This window comes from Nothoprocta perdicaria, unplaced genomic scaffold (genome assembly GCF_003342845.1).
Source record: "Nothoprocta perdicaria isolate Ctin4 unplaced genomic scaffold, notPer1 scaffold_244, whole genome shotgun sequence".
In the NCBI taxonomy this organism is placed as follows: Eukaryota; Metazoa; Chordata; class Aves; order Tinamiformes; family Tinamidae; genus Nothoprocta; species Nothoprocta perdicaria.
In genome coordinates this window covers 161,004-176,694 of record NW_020455471.1, presented here as the reverse complement: position 1 = coordinate 176,694, position 15,691 = coordinate 161,004, and the positions used below count along the sequence as shown (strand labels likewise).

Here is a 15,691-nt window from a genome sequence, read left to right as displayed (position 1 = left end):
GGCAGGCGCTGCCCTCGGCGCTGCCCCCGCGCGGGGCGGCAGGGCCGGGCACGGGGACCTGGGGGGCGGCTCTTCCTGAGCCTCACCGGGAGCGGGAGCCGCCTGCGCTCGGGCCGCGGGCTCCTTCCTGGGTGCCCGCTGGGTGGGCAGCTCACAGGAGGGGTCTGTGCCGAGATCCTCACTGTGGAAGCAGGGCGGCCTGCCCTGCCTGCAGGGTGAAAGCCGGCGTGTTCAGCCGCTGTCAAGCACGGCTCTGTGGGGCTGCACAAAGCCTGTGTGCTCCGTTCCTTCCCCAAAGGAAAGGCAGTTTGCTCCTGCCTTTCCCATGTGAAGGAAGCAACCGGCCTTTCAGGTCTCCAGGAAACACCTTTTCTGAAGGGCTGCAAAGTGTCTGTCCTGCTCTGGCACCCAAGACGTGACTGGAGAGAGCAGCCGTGMGCTTCCTCTCCCGGCCCTGCGCTTCCCACCCACACCATCCTCCCAAGAAACGAACAATTGGCATCACTTTTGGTGTCAAGTTATCCCAGACCTCTCTGCAAAGAGAGAGCTTGGAAGCGGGGCTTGCTCCGTGTGCCACGCGTGGCGGCCGGCACGTCCGGCGCGGGCAGCCGTGGTGCCCGCTTCCCGGCGTGCGCGCGATGGCCGGGCACAGAGGAGCCGTGGGGAACGAGCCCATCAAATCGATTCCAAGCCCTGCTCGGTAATGGCAGGAAATCTTCTCCGTCTGGCAGGGAGGAGGAGGCGAGTGTATTTAAAAGCGCTGGCACTGGGTACGCAGCACCATTAAAGCTCCCGTCTCCTGCCTGGGGGGTTTGGTGGGTAGCGAGCGCGTGAGAGCTCCGAAAGCCTCCCCGAACCGCGCGGCCTCGGCCTCCCRTGAGCCAGAGGAGGCAGCCGGGCAGTGGGGTGGATGAGGCCGGGGGTTGCACGCATGGGGTGTGAACAGGATAGAAACCTGTGGCACAAAGGGAAGGGCTCTGGCATTTTCCCATGGGATTCCAGGCTTTAAAAACAGCCTAGTCCTAGTGGTGGAATGGGGGTTTCCCCTCACTGGCTGGTGTGGCTGGTTGCAGGAGGAGGGAGCTGGCACCGGCTGACGGCAGCGATGGCCACGCACAGGGCCCCTGYTCTCCCAGCTCGGCCGCCTGCCTTCAGCCTTCTGCTCCCTCCTCCTCCTCCTGCTGGTGCTTCCCGGCATTGAGGGAAAGGAGCTGGAGGGATRTGCCATGATGCCAGGCTGGGCCCCGGCGTGTGGATCCAGCTGCCTGGGCGCTCCCCTTGGCTTGGACAAGCCCCACAGGGAGAAGGTGCTCAGTGGGGCAGCCAGCAGCTGGTGGGGCCGGAGGTGCCCTGGGAAGCAGCATCCAGGCCTGGCTCCTCAGGGGTCGGGATGAGCGCAGGCAGCGCCGTGTCCTGTGGGACCGGAGCTGCCTCTCCGTGGGGCCGGGGCCGTGTCCGTGCGGAAGGGGCCAAGCCCAGGTGGCGGCAGGGGGTGATGACTCCGGCCGGAGAGGGGCCCGCGCGGCCTCCTGGTCCCGTGAATGGCCCCCCCGGCGCGTCCGGCGGCAACGCGCTCCGTGGGGCTGCGCCAGGGGCGGGATCCTGCCGTCCCACGGGAGGTGCCGGGGCACAAGGCGACGGAGGGGCTGGAGGAGGCCCCTTCTGAGCAGGGTTTGTGGCTGTAGCTCTTGTAACGCCAGCGGGAGCGAGTGACAACTAACACCCAAGCGGCGCTTCTGGGAGAAAGGGGCAATTCGCCCGGCTGCCGCTCCTGGGCCACCTCTGCACCCTGGATCTGCACCGCCCGCCTGGGCTCTGGGAAAGGGAACGGGGCACCGCTGGGGCTGCGGATTTGCCGAGAGGGATCTCTGCTCCCTCTGCTCCTCAGGCTTCGTCCTGTGCCAGAGAGCACAGGTTGGACGGAGCTGCTGAACTTGGGCCCGGGTGCACAGGGATGGAGCRTACCCACGGGCACAACGCCAACTGCACGAGCCCCGGACTGTCCTGGGCCGTGGCGGGCAGCGCTCCCCACTCCCTTGGCTGCTGGGGGACGTCCCGAGCTGCATGTGGGGCTGCGTGATGGGGCGGGCGGGCTCAGCTGCCGCCTCCTGGGTGCCTCTCCGAGGCCACCACGGCCAGGGAGCAGCACTCCGGTCTCCAGGGCATCCCCAGAGGTGGAGCAGCACCCATCCCGCTGGGGGACACGGCGCTGGGCAGGCACCGGGCACTCAGCCCCTTCCCATCCCTCCTCCCTCCCGCAGGCCCCTCGCGCCAGGAGCGGTGCACGAAGCACCGCAGGAAACACCACGCGCTGGAATGTAACAATTTATTGGGGCGATTATTTCTTGTAACTCCCCATTTCTGGCATTGATACAATATTCAAGAGCAGCAGAAAGAACAAAATGTACAAGAATACAAGAGTAATTAGCACAACCCCCACCCCCGAACCYGGAGCAAACCGTTCTCCCGTAGGAAGCACCGGAGGAAGGGGAGATCCGATCCCCCCCCCCAAATGGCAGCACCTCCCACCCATCCACTCTAGGCAGAGTTTAGCCAGCTGGGAACTGGATTAAAACAAAACAAAAATGCAAACACTAATATTTAAAATGAAAATTGCAAGACAAAAAAAAAAATATAGAGATATACAATTAATCCGTGCACAATTTTTAATTAAATGCATTTTTTTTYCCMAAAWWAAAAAAAATTACAAGATACATATTTAGGTTTATTTTAAATTAAAAAACCAAGATCGCCTCCTTCACTGTGCATGCCAAGTGAGGGGGAAGAGCGGCACAGAGGGGCTGCGGCGGGGCGCGGGCGCTGCCCAGGCTCGGGCCGGGCTGGGGGCCCTGCAGGCGGGAGGGCAGCGCCGTGGGGCAGGACAAGCAGAGCGGGCAGCCCCGGCCCCCCGCGGCGCCGCTTCCCACCCCGAAACACAGGGATGGGGAACACCCCACGCTCCCCAAGCAGAGGCCTCCCTGTTCCCAAGGAGCACGGGAGGTTTAGGAGCAGGCGGCTGAGAGCGTGCCGAGCGGCTCGGCTGCGGGGAGAACACAGAGCCAAAGCGAAGCCAAGCAGCTCCCGCTTTTCCTTCCCCCGGGAAGGCTGCAGCCCCGTCCTGCCCCCGCGGCAGGGGCGCCGCGTGGCAGCGTCCCCAAGCACGGGGCYGGGGGACGCTGCCCGAGGGCGCTCTGCCCGCGGCCCCGCTCCCTGCCGGGCCCGGCCTCCCGGTCCCGCTGCTCCCGGGAGCGCTGGGTCTGCTGCCACACGTGGACACTGCGAGGGTCCGTGGCGCCACGGCCAGGTGGAAGGCGCCGCGTCCCGCCTCGTGCCTTGGGGGAGAGGCCGGGAAGGGCTCGGGGTGCCCGCCTGGGCACACAGCAGAGAGCCCGACTCGCTGCGCTCCGGGGAGCGCCCCGAGCACCGGAGCCACCTCGGCGTGCGCGGGCCACACAAACCGGCCGCTGGCGGCGGCACGAGGGAGGAGAGCGGGATGCCCGCTGGCCGGGAAAGCGCAGCGGCGGCTTCTCGCATGTTTGTGTATTTCCATATAAAAAGTGAGCGAGATCCCGGCTCTTGCACGATCCCGGGGCGCTGGGAAAAGGCGGCGGAAGCAGGCGGCGCTGGGGCACGGGCACGCGCCGCGCAGGGAGGGCGGGAGGCGCCTCCTCAGCCGGCGGGAAGGACGAGCCCTTGGGRGAGCCCTCGGAGGAGCCCCGGCCGCGGGGGCAGGACAGCGGCCCGGCCCGGCAGCACGCGGCGGCTCAGCGGCCTCGGCCTCTGCCCCGCACACCGCGCTGCGCTCCCGGGCCTCCCAGCCCCTCCACAGTGAGGGCGGGAAAGGGAGCAAAATCCCTTGGAAGACTCAGCGCAGGGACGGCTTCCCCCCGCAAAGGCCTGCACTGGTTTTTTGCTTCGGAAATCTCCCTGGGAACTGCGGGAAGCAGAGCCGGGGCGAAAGGCTCCCCTGCCCTTTTGGAAAGGGAGACGGGGCTGGCGGCTGCCCCCGGGCCGCTCGCCACAGCCTGGGGCTGTGTCCTGCTAGCCCCACAGCGGCCAGGAGCTGCCCAGCTTCCCGCGGCCCTGTGCCCTCAGGGAAAAAGCCATTCCCCATGTGGAACCGGCACCGGGAGAGGCTGGGAGAGGCCAGGGAAGGGAGGCCCCGCTCTGAGGAGGGAGCCCCCCCAGGTTTAATCCTGCGGAAAGGCCGGCGTGGCGGCCGGCATGGAGCAGCACCCAGCCCAGCACCGGCCTGATCCGGCAGCAGCGACACCCACCACCTCCGGGAAAACATCGGGAAGGCTCCACCTCGGCTCACAGGAGGGCCGGGGGAGGGAGGGAGACTCATTCCAGCAYTTGGGAGGCGAGGACGGGAAGGGTTTGCAGACAGGGCTCCTCTGACACGACACCTGCCCTTCCAGCTCGGAGACGGCTGCTCGGTCCCAGGGCCTTTCTCTCAAGCCAGACACCATCCGGACGCACTCGCTTCCATACTACAAAATACTCTTTTCTCTAAGGACCATCTAATACCACTACCGTTTGTGCAATCACTGCATTTATTATTCTTTTTTTAAACTCTCTCTYGCTTTCTCCCCGTAGAAATTTTTTTTTAAAACTTTTCTTTTTTTTTATGCAAAACTAAGCATTTCACTTTTTCCACTCCATCATAAAATCTCCTCTAAAAACACAACAACAAGAGAACAAACATGGCACAGACACAGAGAATATTTCCCTGTTTTCGTTTGTTTTTCCTAGGGGTTCTGGGGAAAGGAAGGGGATACTTTCAGATAAACTCCCCCGCCGACCCCACGCCTTCTTCAAAGGCCATGGGGAGATCTTCCTTGCCCGCTCCGTTAAGGAGCRGGGATCAAACGCAGGCGGAGGAGCGGAGCCCCCGTGGACACGAGGGGAGGTTGGTCAGCCCCGAGCGGCCGGTGCACTCGAGACCGTCGCTGCACTCGAGTCAGCAGATCCCTAACTCGGCACAGCCCAGGATCTTACYGCAGATCCTGAGGTCCAGGGTTGCTTCCCGCCTGGGGACACATCCAAGAGGAGACCGGTCACACAAGCGGCCGAGCCGGGTCCGTGCTCCGACTCCCGTCCTCCTCCACCAAGAGGAGGCGCCGCGCGAGCCCTTTTGCCACCACAAACACTGTCCTCGCCCCTGCAAGCGGGTCCTCGCGGAGCATCCCTAGCACGACCCACCGGTTTGCGCTTCGCAGACAATCCCCTTACTTGTCACTCTGGAGAAAGGCCAAAAAATCCCTTCATTAAACAACTCCTGCCCGCCGCCCCCAAAGGACACCACACAAGAGACACCGGGGAAAAGAATCCTGCCAAGCGAACGCGTCTTGGCCAAAATACATCAAGAGCTTCTTATTAAAGTTCCCTTTTATCTCCCACTTAAACTCTTCATTTTTCTCTTTTTTTCCAAAATCTCAGCACCACAAAACGAAACACATCACCACATACACGCCAAAGAGCAACTCAACGACCAAGGAAAAGTGACTGGCCAAAAGGCATCCACCCCATCAAAAAGTTCCTCCTATCCTGCAGCCTCAGAATACGGTTATTTGTTTAGAGGGGGGAAGGAAAAACGAGGAATCCTCTGCTTCCCAAAGAGAGAGCGTCTCCCTATATCTACAACCCGCCCATCTTTGAAGCTGCAGCCATAAGGATAAGCTGTGTTAAAATAAGGAATCCCCTGGGTGGGCCAGGCACGGGAAAGATGCCAAAAGAAAGACACGAGAACACAGGCAGGTAATACAGACAAGCACACAAGTCCAACAAGCCACAGGGAGCCTCAGCCCGCCGAACGGATCAGGGAAGTGTCCGCCTCCCCATCCCCATGGTTAAAAGCGCGGCGGCTTCGGCGGCGCTCAGCTTTGGGCGAGGGCAAAGGGGAGGGCGGGTTGGCGCAGGGGGCACCACGAGCACCCGGAGCGGCCCCGGGAGCACTAAGCCGCGAGGGGCTCGAGCCCAGGGGCCCTTCCCGCCCGCCAAGGGGCCCTTCCTGCCCGCCGTGGCCCGTCCAGGGCCCGGCTGCGCGGAGCCGAGCGCCGCGGCAGGGAATTTGGGGCCCCTCTGCAGCACGCACGTGGAAGCAGCACCGCGCCGGGGCCGCGGGCGGCAGGGCCCCCAGGCTGCCACTTCAGCACCTCTTGTGCCCACGGGTTGAGCCGCGGGCACGGAGCCAAGGAGCGGCCTCCCGCCACGAGGCCGGGCAGCCAGGAGCATCGAGCGGCCACCAAGGGCAGGGGAAGGGGAGGAGCGCTCCGGGACACAAAGAACGTTCCCAAGCAGAGGTGCTCGGGGSAGACGGGGCTGCGGGGAAGGAAGGCAAGCTCTGGTCTTGCTGCCTCCCACTAGCGAGAAGTGAACGTTTCTCGACTAATTCATAGGAATTCAGGGGAGGAAGGGAGGAAACAAAGAAAATAAAAATCAGCACACATGCATATGATGTGAGAGAGACGGTTATTTCTTCTTAGCACCTTTGGTTGACAGTTGTAAGGGCCGTTTCAGGTCCTGGAAAGGCAAAGGGGAGCCCTCTGGCAGGCCAGCCACAGAAAGGAGGAGGGAAAGGGGCATGGGAAAGGGGGAGCCGCTGGCATCCCGCCCTCTCCCTCTGAGGGAGCCGAGCAGGGGGAAGGCAAAACCGYTCGGGGCACGTGGGGCACACGGCCCCATCCCGGCATCCTCTCCCCTGAACAGAAGGATGGATGCGCAGCCAACCCCGCCGTTCCGCCCCGGAGAGCCTGGGGAAGGGCATTTCATGCCCTCTCCTCCAGGCAAGTGCAAGTAAAGGCCCCGAGGAGCAACGTCCAGGCCAGGAGCAGCTCCCCTTACCCTCCCTGCCCTGCAGGGCTGAGCAGCTGGAAGATGCCAAGAGGAAGGGCCAGGCAGTGCGAAAGGGCCCCTACAACTGCCAAGGTAGCACCAATAGCTAAAAGGGAAGCCAGCGTGGGGCGTTTGCTGCCGGGGGGACCCCCCGGCCACCCCAGCTTTGTCGTAAGCACCTTCCAGGCACGACCCGGCGCCCGCCCCTCTCCCTGGGCCGCTGCCGAGGCGCAAGAGAGGGCGGCCGCAGGCCGCGAGGCGGGGGGAAGACGGYAGGCTCGGAGTCACGGCAGCGGGATAAACACGAGGAAGGGAAGAGAGCGCGGGACCACRGCTGGGGATGGCCGGGGGGGTGGGYGAGGGCCCCCATCCTCTCCCCTCGCCCTCCCAAGGGCCGGGAGCCTCTTCCTCAGCCAGACCGGAGAGGGTGGAGGGCAGAGCACCTTCCCCGCCAACACGCACGCATTCCCTGACCCCTGCATCCCCRAAGGCTCCAGGGCCCGTTGGACGACAGCACATTCAAGGACAAACAACCACTCGGCAGCAGCTCCGCCGCGGCGGCCCCCTCGCCCCCCGGCAGCAGCAGGGACACCCAGGAGCAGCGGGTGCCCCTGCTCCCCGCGGCGCTGCCACCTCCAGGCCAGGGGCAGCGGGCAGGAGGGACGGGGCAGCAGGGGCGGCGCTGGGGGCAGCGGGGCAGCGCGGGGCAGGAGGACAGAGCTAAGGACAGCCATTCACACCACGACTTCTCACGGGCGGCGCTGCCCCCGGGCGCCCGCCGCGCRGGGACCGGCCGCTCACTTGCTGCCGCCACCGCCGCCCGCCGCCACTTTCTCAAAATCCTCCGCGTTGCAGAACTCCTTGATGGTGACGGTGAGGAGGTTGCTGGTGACGTCGGTGACCACCACGTTGGAGCAGGGGGACATCTCGGGGCGCCAATCGCCCGTCTCCTGCTCCGGCTCAGGAGAGGGGAGGGCCAAGGCAGGCGGCTGCCCGCCGCCGCAGGCTCCGGGAGGGGAGCGCTTGCTGGTGGCCGCTGACTCGGGCGGGATGGAGAGGTCGAGCACCTCTGACTCGCGCCAGTCAGGGATGGCGGGGCTGAGGGTCTCGGGAAGCAGCTTCGGAGGGGAATCGTCAGGGTCGGACGAGGAGTGCGGGGCGGGCGAGGGGCAGCCGGAGGAGCTGGAGCTGGGGGCGTCGTAGGGGCTGGAGCCCACGAGGAGCCCGCAGGAGGACGCTTGGGAGCCTTCGGCCTCCCCCTTGCCCTCCAGCGCGGGGGCGGGCGCGGCGGGCGGCTTGTTGTAGAGCGAGAAGGCGCCGAACTTCATGTGGCGGATCTGCGTGCGCAGGACGCTCTCGCTGAACTTCTTGCTCTTGCCGATGACGCGGTTTCGGGAAGGGATCTTGGGCCGGGCCAGGCCGCCCGCCCCGTTGGGAGGCTTCCCACCTTTGTCAATGACTTTGAGGTTGAGGATGATGCGGCTGCGCTTGGGCTCGCGGGGCTTCACCTTGCGGTTGATGATGCGGACGGTCTCGGAGAAGGGCGAGACGGGGGGACGGATGCCGGTGCTGCCGGTCACGCTGCCGCCACTCTGCGGGTCGGGACGGGGCAGCGGGCGCCGGGACATGCGGTGGCAGCGCCGGATGTCCTTCTTAAGCCGGTGCACGGCAGCGCTGGAGTGCAGCTTGGGAGAGGAGGTGCTGGAGCCAGGCTTGACAGAAAAGTGAACATCCCCAATGTGGAGGGCCTCCGCCTGGGCCCGAGCCTGCGGTGGGGGGGAGAGAAAAAGGAACAGGGTCAGAGAGACAGCCCACGTGGAGCCGGGTCCTCAAGCAGGCCTTCCTCACCTCAGGACAAGGCCACAGGGCCCCATTTACACCCCAGCCGGGAAAACCGCACGCGTCCCGGCGGCTCAAGGCACCCTCCCCTCGGGGGCAGCGGCGCTGGAAGCGGGGCCAGGCCCGCAGGCCGCGGGAAGCCGCCCTGCTCTTCAGCCCYAAGGAGCCCCGGTGCCGCCGCAGCCCGCCAGGCAGGGAGCCGGGCACGGCGAGCRGCACCGCTACCCGGGCACAAACACGCTGAGCAGTTTCAGGACGGGGCAAGAGCAGCGTGTGCTGGCTGGCACCCGAGTGCTGCCGACAACTGCAGCTCGGTCCCTGCACAAGCGAGGGGCAGCGTCTGTGTCCGTCCGGGACAGCTAAGCAGGCCCCAACAGCACGTGCTTCTCCCAGGAGGACACAGCCACCCTCCCTGCTGTGTTTCAAAGGTGCAGCTAAGGGTCTCATGCCCTTCCCGGTCACCATGCGGAGCAGCGTGTGCGGCTCCCCCCGGTCGGCCACGCCACTGAACACCCTCCTGCACGTCTGGGCTGCTGGTGGGGCTCAGCAGCAGCAACGGGACTTGTGCCAACAGCTCGAGTGCTGGACCCAAGGGAGGGRACTGCATCTGGTTAACTAGGGGATGAGTGAGGACAAGGGAGAAGGGAGAGCAACTGCTGCCCTTCCCCCCGCCACACACACATCCAGGCTCCTCTGTCCTACAAAGTCTGGTAAAAGGGGTCCTGGAGAAACAGGGAGAGAAGTGGGTGAGGATGGTTGGAAGAACTAAAGCACCAAATCCAAAGGTCTGAAAGAGAGAGAAGGAGAGGGTAGTTGAGTAGAACAGTTCCATCAGTCACCTTATTTACAGAGAAGAAACAGAGGCTAGAAACCACCATTAAGCTGCTTTATCCCAGCTCTGCCTTAGACACAGGGCCCAGTACTCAACTCCAGTACTCACTGGTCGAGAAATTGAACCAGTGGGAGCCCAAATCCAAATTAACTGCGTTTCCACAGMAGAGGGCTGCCTTCCGCAAGCCACTTGTTTAAGAGGGCTGCAACCAAGCCGGAACAGACCTGGCTTCGCTGCAGAGCAAATGCCCTCCCCAAGGGAAAGGGAGACGAAACAAGTCTAAGCTCCGCCGCTGTGAAAGAACACCGGGGTCTGCCCTGGTTCCTGCGCCGGGCACACGGGGACACTTGCTGGCAGCAGGAGCAGCAGCCCCCTGGCAAGCAGGGCCTGGAGACCCTGCGGACACAGAGGCCCAGACCATGCCGTGACACCTGCCCTTGTCGGRGCAGAGCTCCTGCTCCAAACCAGTGCTGCCAAGCACAGACCCCCGGAGCAGCCTCGTGCCCGTGCCCGTCCCGCGAGCTGCTTCCTCCACCTCGCGGGCGCGAGCAGAAGTGCAGCAGGGGGGACAGCCGCTCCCGCTCCCCGCCTTCCCCATCCCCTTGTCCCTTGGCACGGGCCACCATGGCGATGGCTCCTGGCCAGCCGGGAGCAGGAGCGCGGCAGCCCCATCCCTGCGCTCCGGCCCCCGCAGCCTGTGTTTTCTGCGGGGAAAGCGGCTCGGGAGGAAGCTTCCCGCAAAGCTGGCGAGCCAGGGGCCTGCGGCCACCTGCCTGGCCTGCTCCTTATCCCACCGAYGTCCCAGCAGAGCTGCACAAGCCCAGAAGGAATGGAGACGTGGAAGACATTTTGTTCCTCCCTGGCTAATGCTGGATCATTCCCTGCGGCATTTTTTTTTTTATATATATATATATATATGTCCTGGCTTTAAAAGGACTGTGAAGAGGAGGCCTCCTCCTCCTGCTTTATGTGGAAGTGCAGACTGAAGCCTCATCTGCACCAGGTACCTTCCGCTGTATATTAGATGATCAAGAAATACATCAGGACAAGTGACAGGACTGTGGGGACAGGCACGGGCTTAGCTCTGGTCTGTGTATGCAGCTTAACGTGGCTGCAAGGAAACGTCTCCAGCACTGATGGACCCCCAAACGCTGAAGCAGCACCTCTGTCCCCAGGCAGTTCCTCTTTGCCCACACATTCCTCCATGCCCCAATGCCAGGAGAGCTCCTTGCATGCACACCGCTCACCTCCCATGCTGCTTCCAACCCAACGGAGAGGGTCATGTTGGCTTCCTGCCATTACCGTGCCCAGACGGCCCGGCTTAAGGACTTTATTCCTCCTTGTCCTTCTAGCCTTCGGAGCGCAGCTGCTCTCACGCTTCTCCCCAGCCCACCCTAGAGGGTGCCATTTCCACAGGCCAGGCAGGGAGCACGGAGATAGGCAGATCAGGAAMACCCTTGATCCACACCTTGGGCAGACACACACGGCCACCCTTTAGGCCTCTCTCRCTGCCAAGGGCGCCCGCCTTCCAGATGAACTTGCTGTCCTGCACCACACCTCCCGCCGGGGGATTCTGCTGCACGTCTCGTGTGAGGCCTCCTCCGCGCCCCGCTGCTCGGCTGAGGGGTCTGCCTGCTGCTGGCTTCAACACCACCCTCCCTCCCTCCCTCCCTCCCGCGGGGGAATGCAGCGGCCGGCAGCCCTGCAGATTCCCCCGAGCTCCGTGGAAGCCTCACAAACTGCCTCACGCGCTGCAGCCTCCTCGGCCAGCGTCACCAGGGCTGCAGYGAGCCCCAAGGCTGGCACCGTCCTGGCACAGCCACTTTCACACCCTGCTGTCCCGGCACGCTCATCTCGCAGCCCCTGTCCTCTCTTGACCAAGAACCTGACGCYGTTTTGTGCTCACACAGTAGCTAGCACAGAGCCCTGACCACATCTAGCACCTCTCCAGCAGGCCAAAAGGACAGGGGGTGCTCACTTGCTCTGGGTCTGCGTTCTCAGTTACTTCTGGGGCACTTTCTCCAGCCTGGGCCTATCTCTAACCCATGTTTCACAGCTCTGCCTTTAACAAAATTCCAGCTTCTGTAGTTTCCAAGGCTATGTGCACCACTGACCTCTTCTGCCAGACCATTAAGAGATATGCTAAGCTGAGACCAACCAGTCCTTCCCAGGTGCCACAGCGCTATTCCCAGTGGCCAGAGCGCCAAAGAACAGCATGCAAATATTCACCTTACCCTGAGCTTGTTTTTCCAGGCAAGGTTTCAAGAAAAATAGTATCAGRTGCTTTATCTAAGACCAGCCCCCACGTTCCCCTCACTTGGGAAGCTCTGTGGTTCTACTAGACACCAGATCAGGTTTAGTCTGGCATCAACAACACGAACTCAAGCCTCTGCCCTGCAGAGGACAGCGCATTTTCCAGGCTCACTCATTTCCATTTCTTGCTTCTAAAGGCACCTTAAGTAACCTGCTACTTGCCGTCTGCAGAAGACTCAGCGTTCAGCTTTATCTGCTGCAAATGTGCTTCTCCCTGCTACAGATCCATTCCTCTACGCACACTCACATACTGCAYGAGCACAAGGTCTTTAAAAACAAAGCTGGTTTGTCCTTTCAGCTGCAACACACAGTTTATGCTGCCTAGCAAGAGCCTTTCCAAAGGAGATGACTTCTTTATTTTTTCCCCCGTCGTTTTTACGGGCAGGGTTTGCTCAGAAGCACGAGGGTGCTCGGCGCATACACCAAGCGTCTCACTTCCTGCTTACAGCGCAGCCTCCTTCAGGATGCAGCTCCTGGAGCTGTGCTGCAGTGCTCCGTCACGAGAGCAAGRCAACTGCTGGGATTGCTTCCCTTCCTCCTCTCCCTCTTGGGACCTGCATCACCTTTATTTAGCTCATACAGCTCTATCTCACTGCCCCTGGGAACTAATACATCTCCCCGTTCCCTACTATTTCTGAATAAATGTCCCTTGAGGCCCAGCAAGCAGATTTGCTCATTCATTCCCTTAACGCACCGAGGTGCACAGGCACGTACACTGAAGTCATACTTACACCCGCTCTCTAAAGCCTCACTCATCTCATTTGTATCAAAGTATCTGCAACTTGGAAAAATATATATATATATATGTGTACACATCTTTTAAGGCAAAAGATTCCTAATGAATTATTTCAAAGTCAAGTAATTTTCAGGAGTGCTGCTGCAATGTGGTAGCACTGCTCTCACATGCGAGACTGGTTCTGCTTTGTGTTTTGTATTTCACCTGCATTCCCACAGTCCTTGCTCCAAATGGCTTTTGTAAGAGCTCCTCGTTCCCCTTTTTGGCTGCCATTCTGTAGTTTTATTGCCTTCTCTCTCCCGCAGCCTTCCAAGTGACAAGTTTGTGGCCCAGCTCTCCCAAGCAACGCTGCCATAAACTACAGTTTTCCCGCTTGAAGGCGAACAGTCTGGTTTCAAACTGCTCAGGATAATTTACAAACAGGGAGGAGATGAGAAGAAACCCTCCTAAGGTGAGAGCCTTGCACGTAGCGCTACCCGTTTCAAATGGAGCACCCTGAGGACTCTGCTCCTCAGACACGCTGAGGGCCTCCCAGGAACTACGGCCTCCTCCGGGGCTGGGGGAAAGCCTGCCCCTAGACACAGGGAATAAAGTCCCATTTCCCTCATCAAACCCTGGGATTGAAGCTGGCAGGGGTCACTTTCAAGGCCACCCATCTCGGTAGCACCGTGACAAAGCCTGGGCTGMGAGTTCCCTTCCCAGCCTGAGCGAAAGGGCAAGTGCTGCAGGGCTCACGGAGGCGGGAGAGGGGCTCACCAAGGCAGCGGGTGGCTGAAGGGGCAGCTTTTCAAAGCTTTCCCCAAGGCGTGGGCAACTAACCTGCTGCAGTGCTTTCTGTAAATCCCCCCCGGTGCTTATCTGCAGCTTTTGAGAACTAATCCCTTGATAAATCTAGCCCCAACTGCAAACTAAAACCGCCACACAAGCCAGGGGCCCGAGGAGCGTTATCAGAACACTTAATTTGACACCTTACTAGAAGCTAAGTTTAAATATATGAAAATTCCTAGCAAGCCCCCATTCAAGGGCAGATTCAAGTCCCATTCTAAGCCAGACCCCTATTTAAACATCATTCCATCCAGGCCTAATCTGCTCAGTTAGCAGATCAAAAAGAATATTGTTCTAACTGCCAACTCTGAAGGCTCCCTCTGGGACATTAGTGTCAAATTTCTTCCCCCACTCCAAAATTCTCACTGGCAAAAGACTCTGCAGCCGAGAGAACTGAAAATACTGTTAGTGATGCACGAGACAGAACAGAATCCCACTACCCCTGCAGTGGCAGCCACTCCGCAGGATCAAGAGGGTCAAAGACCCACGTCCACCAGGTCAGAAGTGACTTAAACACGTCAAGCAGCACTGACTAGAGTGTTGGTCCTCACTGCTTTTCTAGCAGCAGTCACTCTGCTAGYGGTTTGCCTGAACAGAGCTTGAACATGTTCAGATAGGGCTGAGATAGTGTTACCTGTTGCTGCCTGGCCTGGGGTGTTATTTTTAGGGTGGGATCAGAAGTCACAGAAAATGGCAAGTTAGAGCTCTRAAGAGTTTCACCAGCTCTGCTGCCCGGAGCCACAAATCAAGGGGCAATGCCAGCGTTCTGCTCTGCTTGGTGCATCCCACAGAGAGGCATCAATCCCCATGAGATCGTGTCTTGCTCCCTATCCGAATCCATCCTCTCCCAAGTCTCAAGGCAGTTATAAAACCCTACAGCTTTCCTCCAACACTTGGGAAGCCTGGGGAAAGCAGACGTGCTACAGCAACGTTTCAGGGATGTGATTCAAAGGATGTCACTTAGGTTCCAAATTTGGGGAATTTTAAAGAGAAAGAGGTGATGAGAAGGACTGACTCCGCCTTTTTTTTGGGGGGGGGGGGGGCAGGAGAAAAATTAGCAATGGATTTTATACTGTTAAACTTCAGAATCAAAAAAGACAAAATTGATTATACACAGTACTGCTGAAACTGAAAAACACTTCCCTGCCACTCTGAAGAATGTCAGGTGGTGCAAGCAACAGTATTTTTTAATTCAGGCAGAAAACTATTTTAAGCTGGTGATTTCCCTTTAAGTTTTCCTCTGCAAGGTTTGAAACCTAAACAAAAGGCTTTCATTTAATGCATGAGCGCCAGAAAGAGAAGAAAAACAACTAGTGCAGTTCCACTGAATAAAGAGCAAGAGGTGGCACACATCACTTACATTTATGGCTTTCAGTCTGGAGAGACAGAAAACGGTCAGCAGCAAGACAGGCTGCGTGGGAAAAGGCAGTTGCATCAACGGGACTTTCACAAGATCCCCTTAGTTCCCAGAGTTTTACTCTGGGCATCTGAACACGCTTATTCCCACATTTCTCCTGGGTGCTTTGTTAGGGCCTCTCAAAGCAGAGGACAGATGACACCCAACCCCTCACTGCTCTTTCCAACGCTGACGCAGTTAAAGTGTTACGCTAACCTGAGTAAAGCCCYGACATCTGTCAGGTAGAAGGGAGCATTAAGCTGTTTCGCAGACGGAAAAACAGATACGATGACTTGCCCAAAGCCACAGAAAGACTAGGAGGTACCTTACTAGAGGGCCACCATAGCTGTGGCTCAGTAATTCCCTCAGCTACCTTAAACCTGCTGCTGTGTGTTGCATTTCTCCATCTATTTGTGGTCTAACATGGGGACAGCTGGGGCAGGCACGGGTGAAGATGGGAGYAATGCAAGCAGGTTTTTCGGCAGACCAGCAGTCCATAAACTATTATGAGTTGCCACGCATACCACATTTCCTAGTAAAGGGAACAGTGGTGGGGGAAGGCATGTGGGCATAATGTGGGCAACCCTCATTATGCTTTGCCACAAGGGCACAGAGATGATAGCGAGATACGTTCTTAGACGCAGGGTCTATCAGAGAAGAACTGGAAACTTCAGCTGCTTTTCTACAGGAGCARAAATGCTCCTCCTTCCCCTCTTCCCCCTCCCCCAGAAGAGCAAAACAAGCTTGCAGATTTGCAGCTTTGGGATGGCAGCGCGAGCCCCCACGGCRCCCGGGCGCTGCAGGGCGGCCAGGAGCGAGCGGCAGCAGCCGCGGCAGGGCTCCGGGCAGGGCGCAGCGCGCGGCTAAGCCCCGGTGCGGGCCGAGGCCAGGGGGCTGCCGCGGGCAGGGCAGC

At 60.2% G+C, this 15,691-nt stretch overlaps 1 protein-coding gene across 1 annotated transcript in view; it reads right to left on the bottom strand.

Moving 5' to 3' along the window:
- Nucleotides 1-7,630: 7,630 nt before the first annotated feature.
- The window catches only part of CBX6 (chromobox 6), a 29,037-nt gene continuing 20,976 nt past the window's right edge, over nt 7,631-15,691 (bottom strand). Inside the window, exon 4 of the mRNA XM_026039870.1 lies at nt 7,631-8,603. Within this exon, the coding sequence (XP_025895655.1) occupies nt 7,635-8,603 (969 nt within the window). The 3' untranslated portion in view covers nt 7,631-7,634. The remainder of the gene's footprint in view (nt 8,604-15,691) is intronic.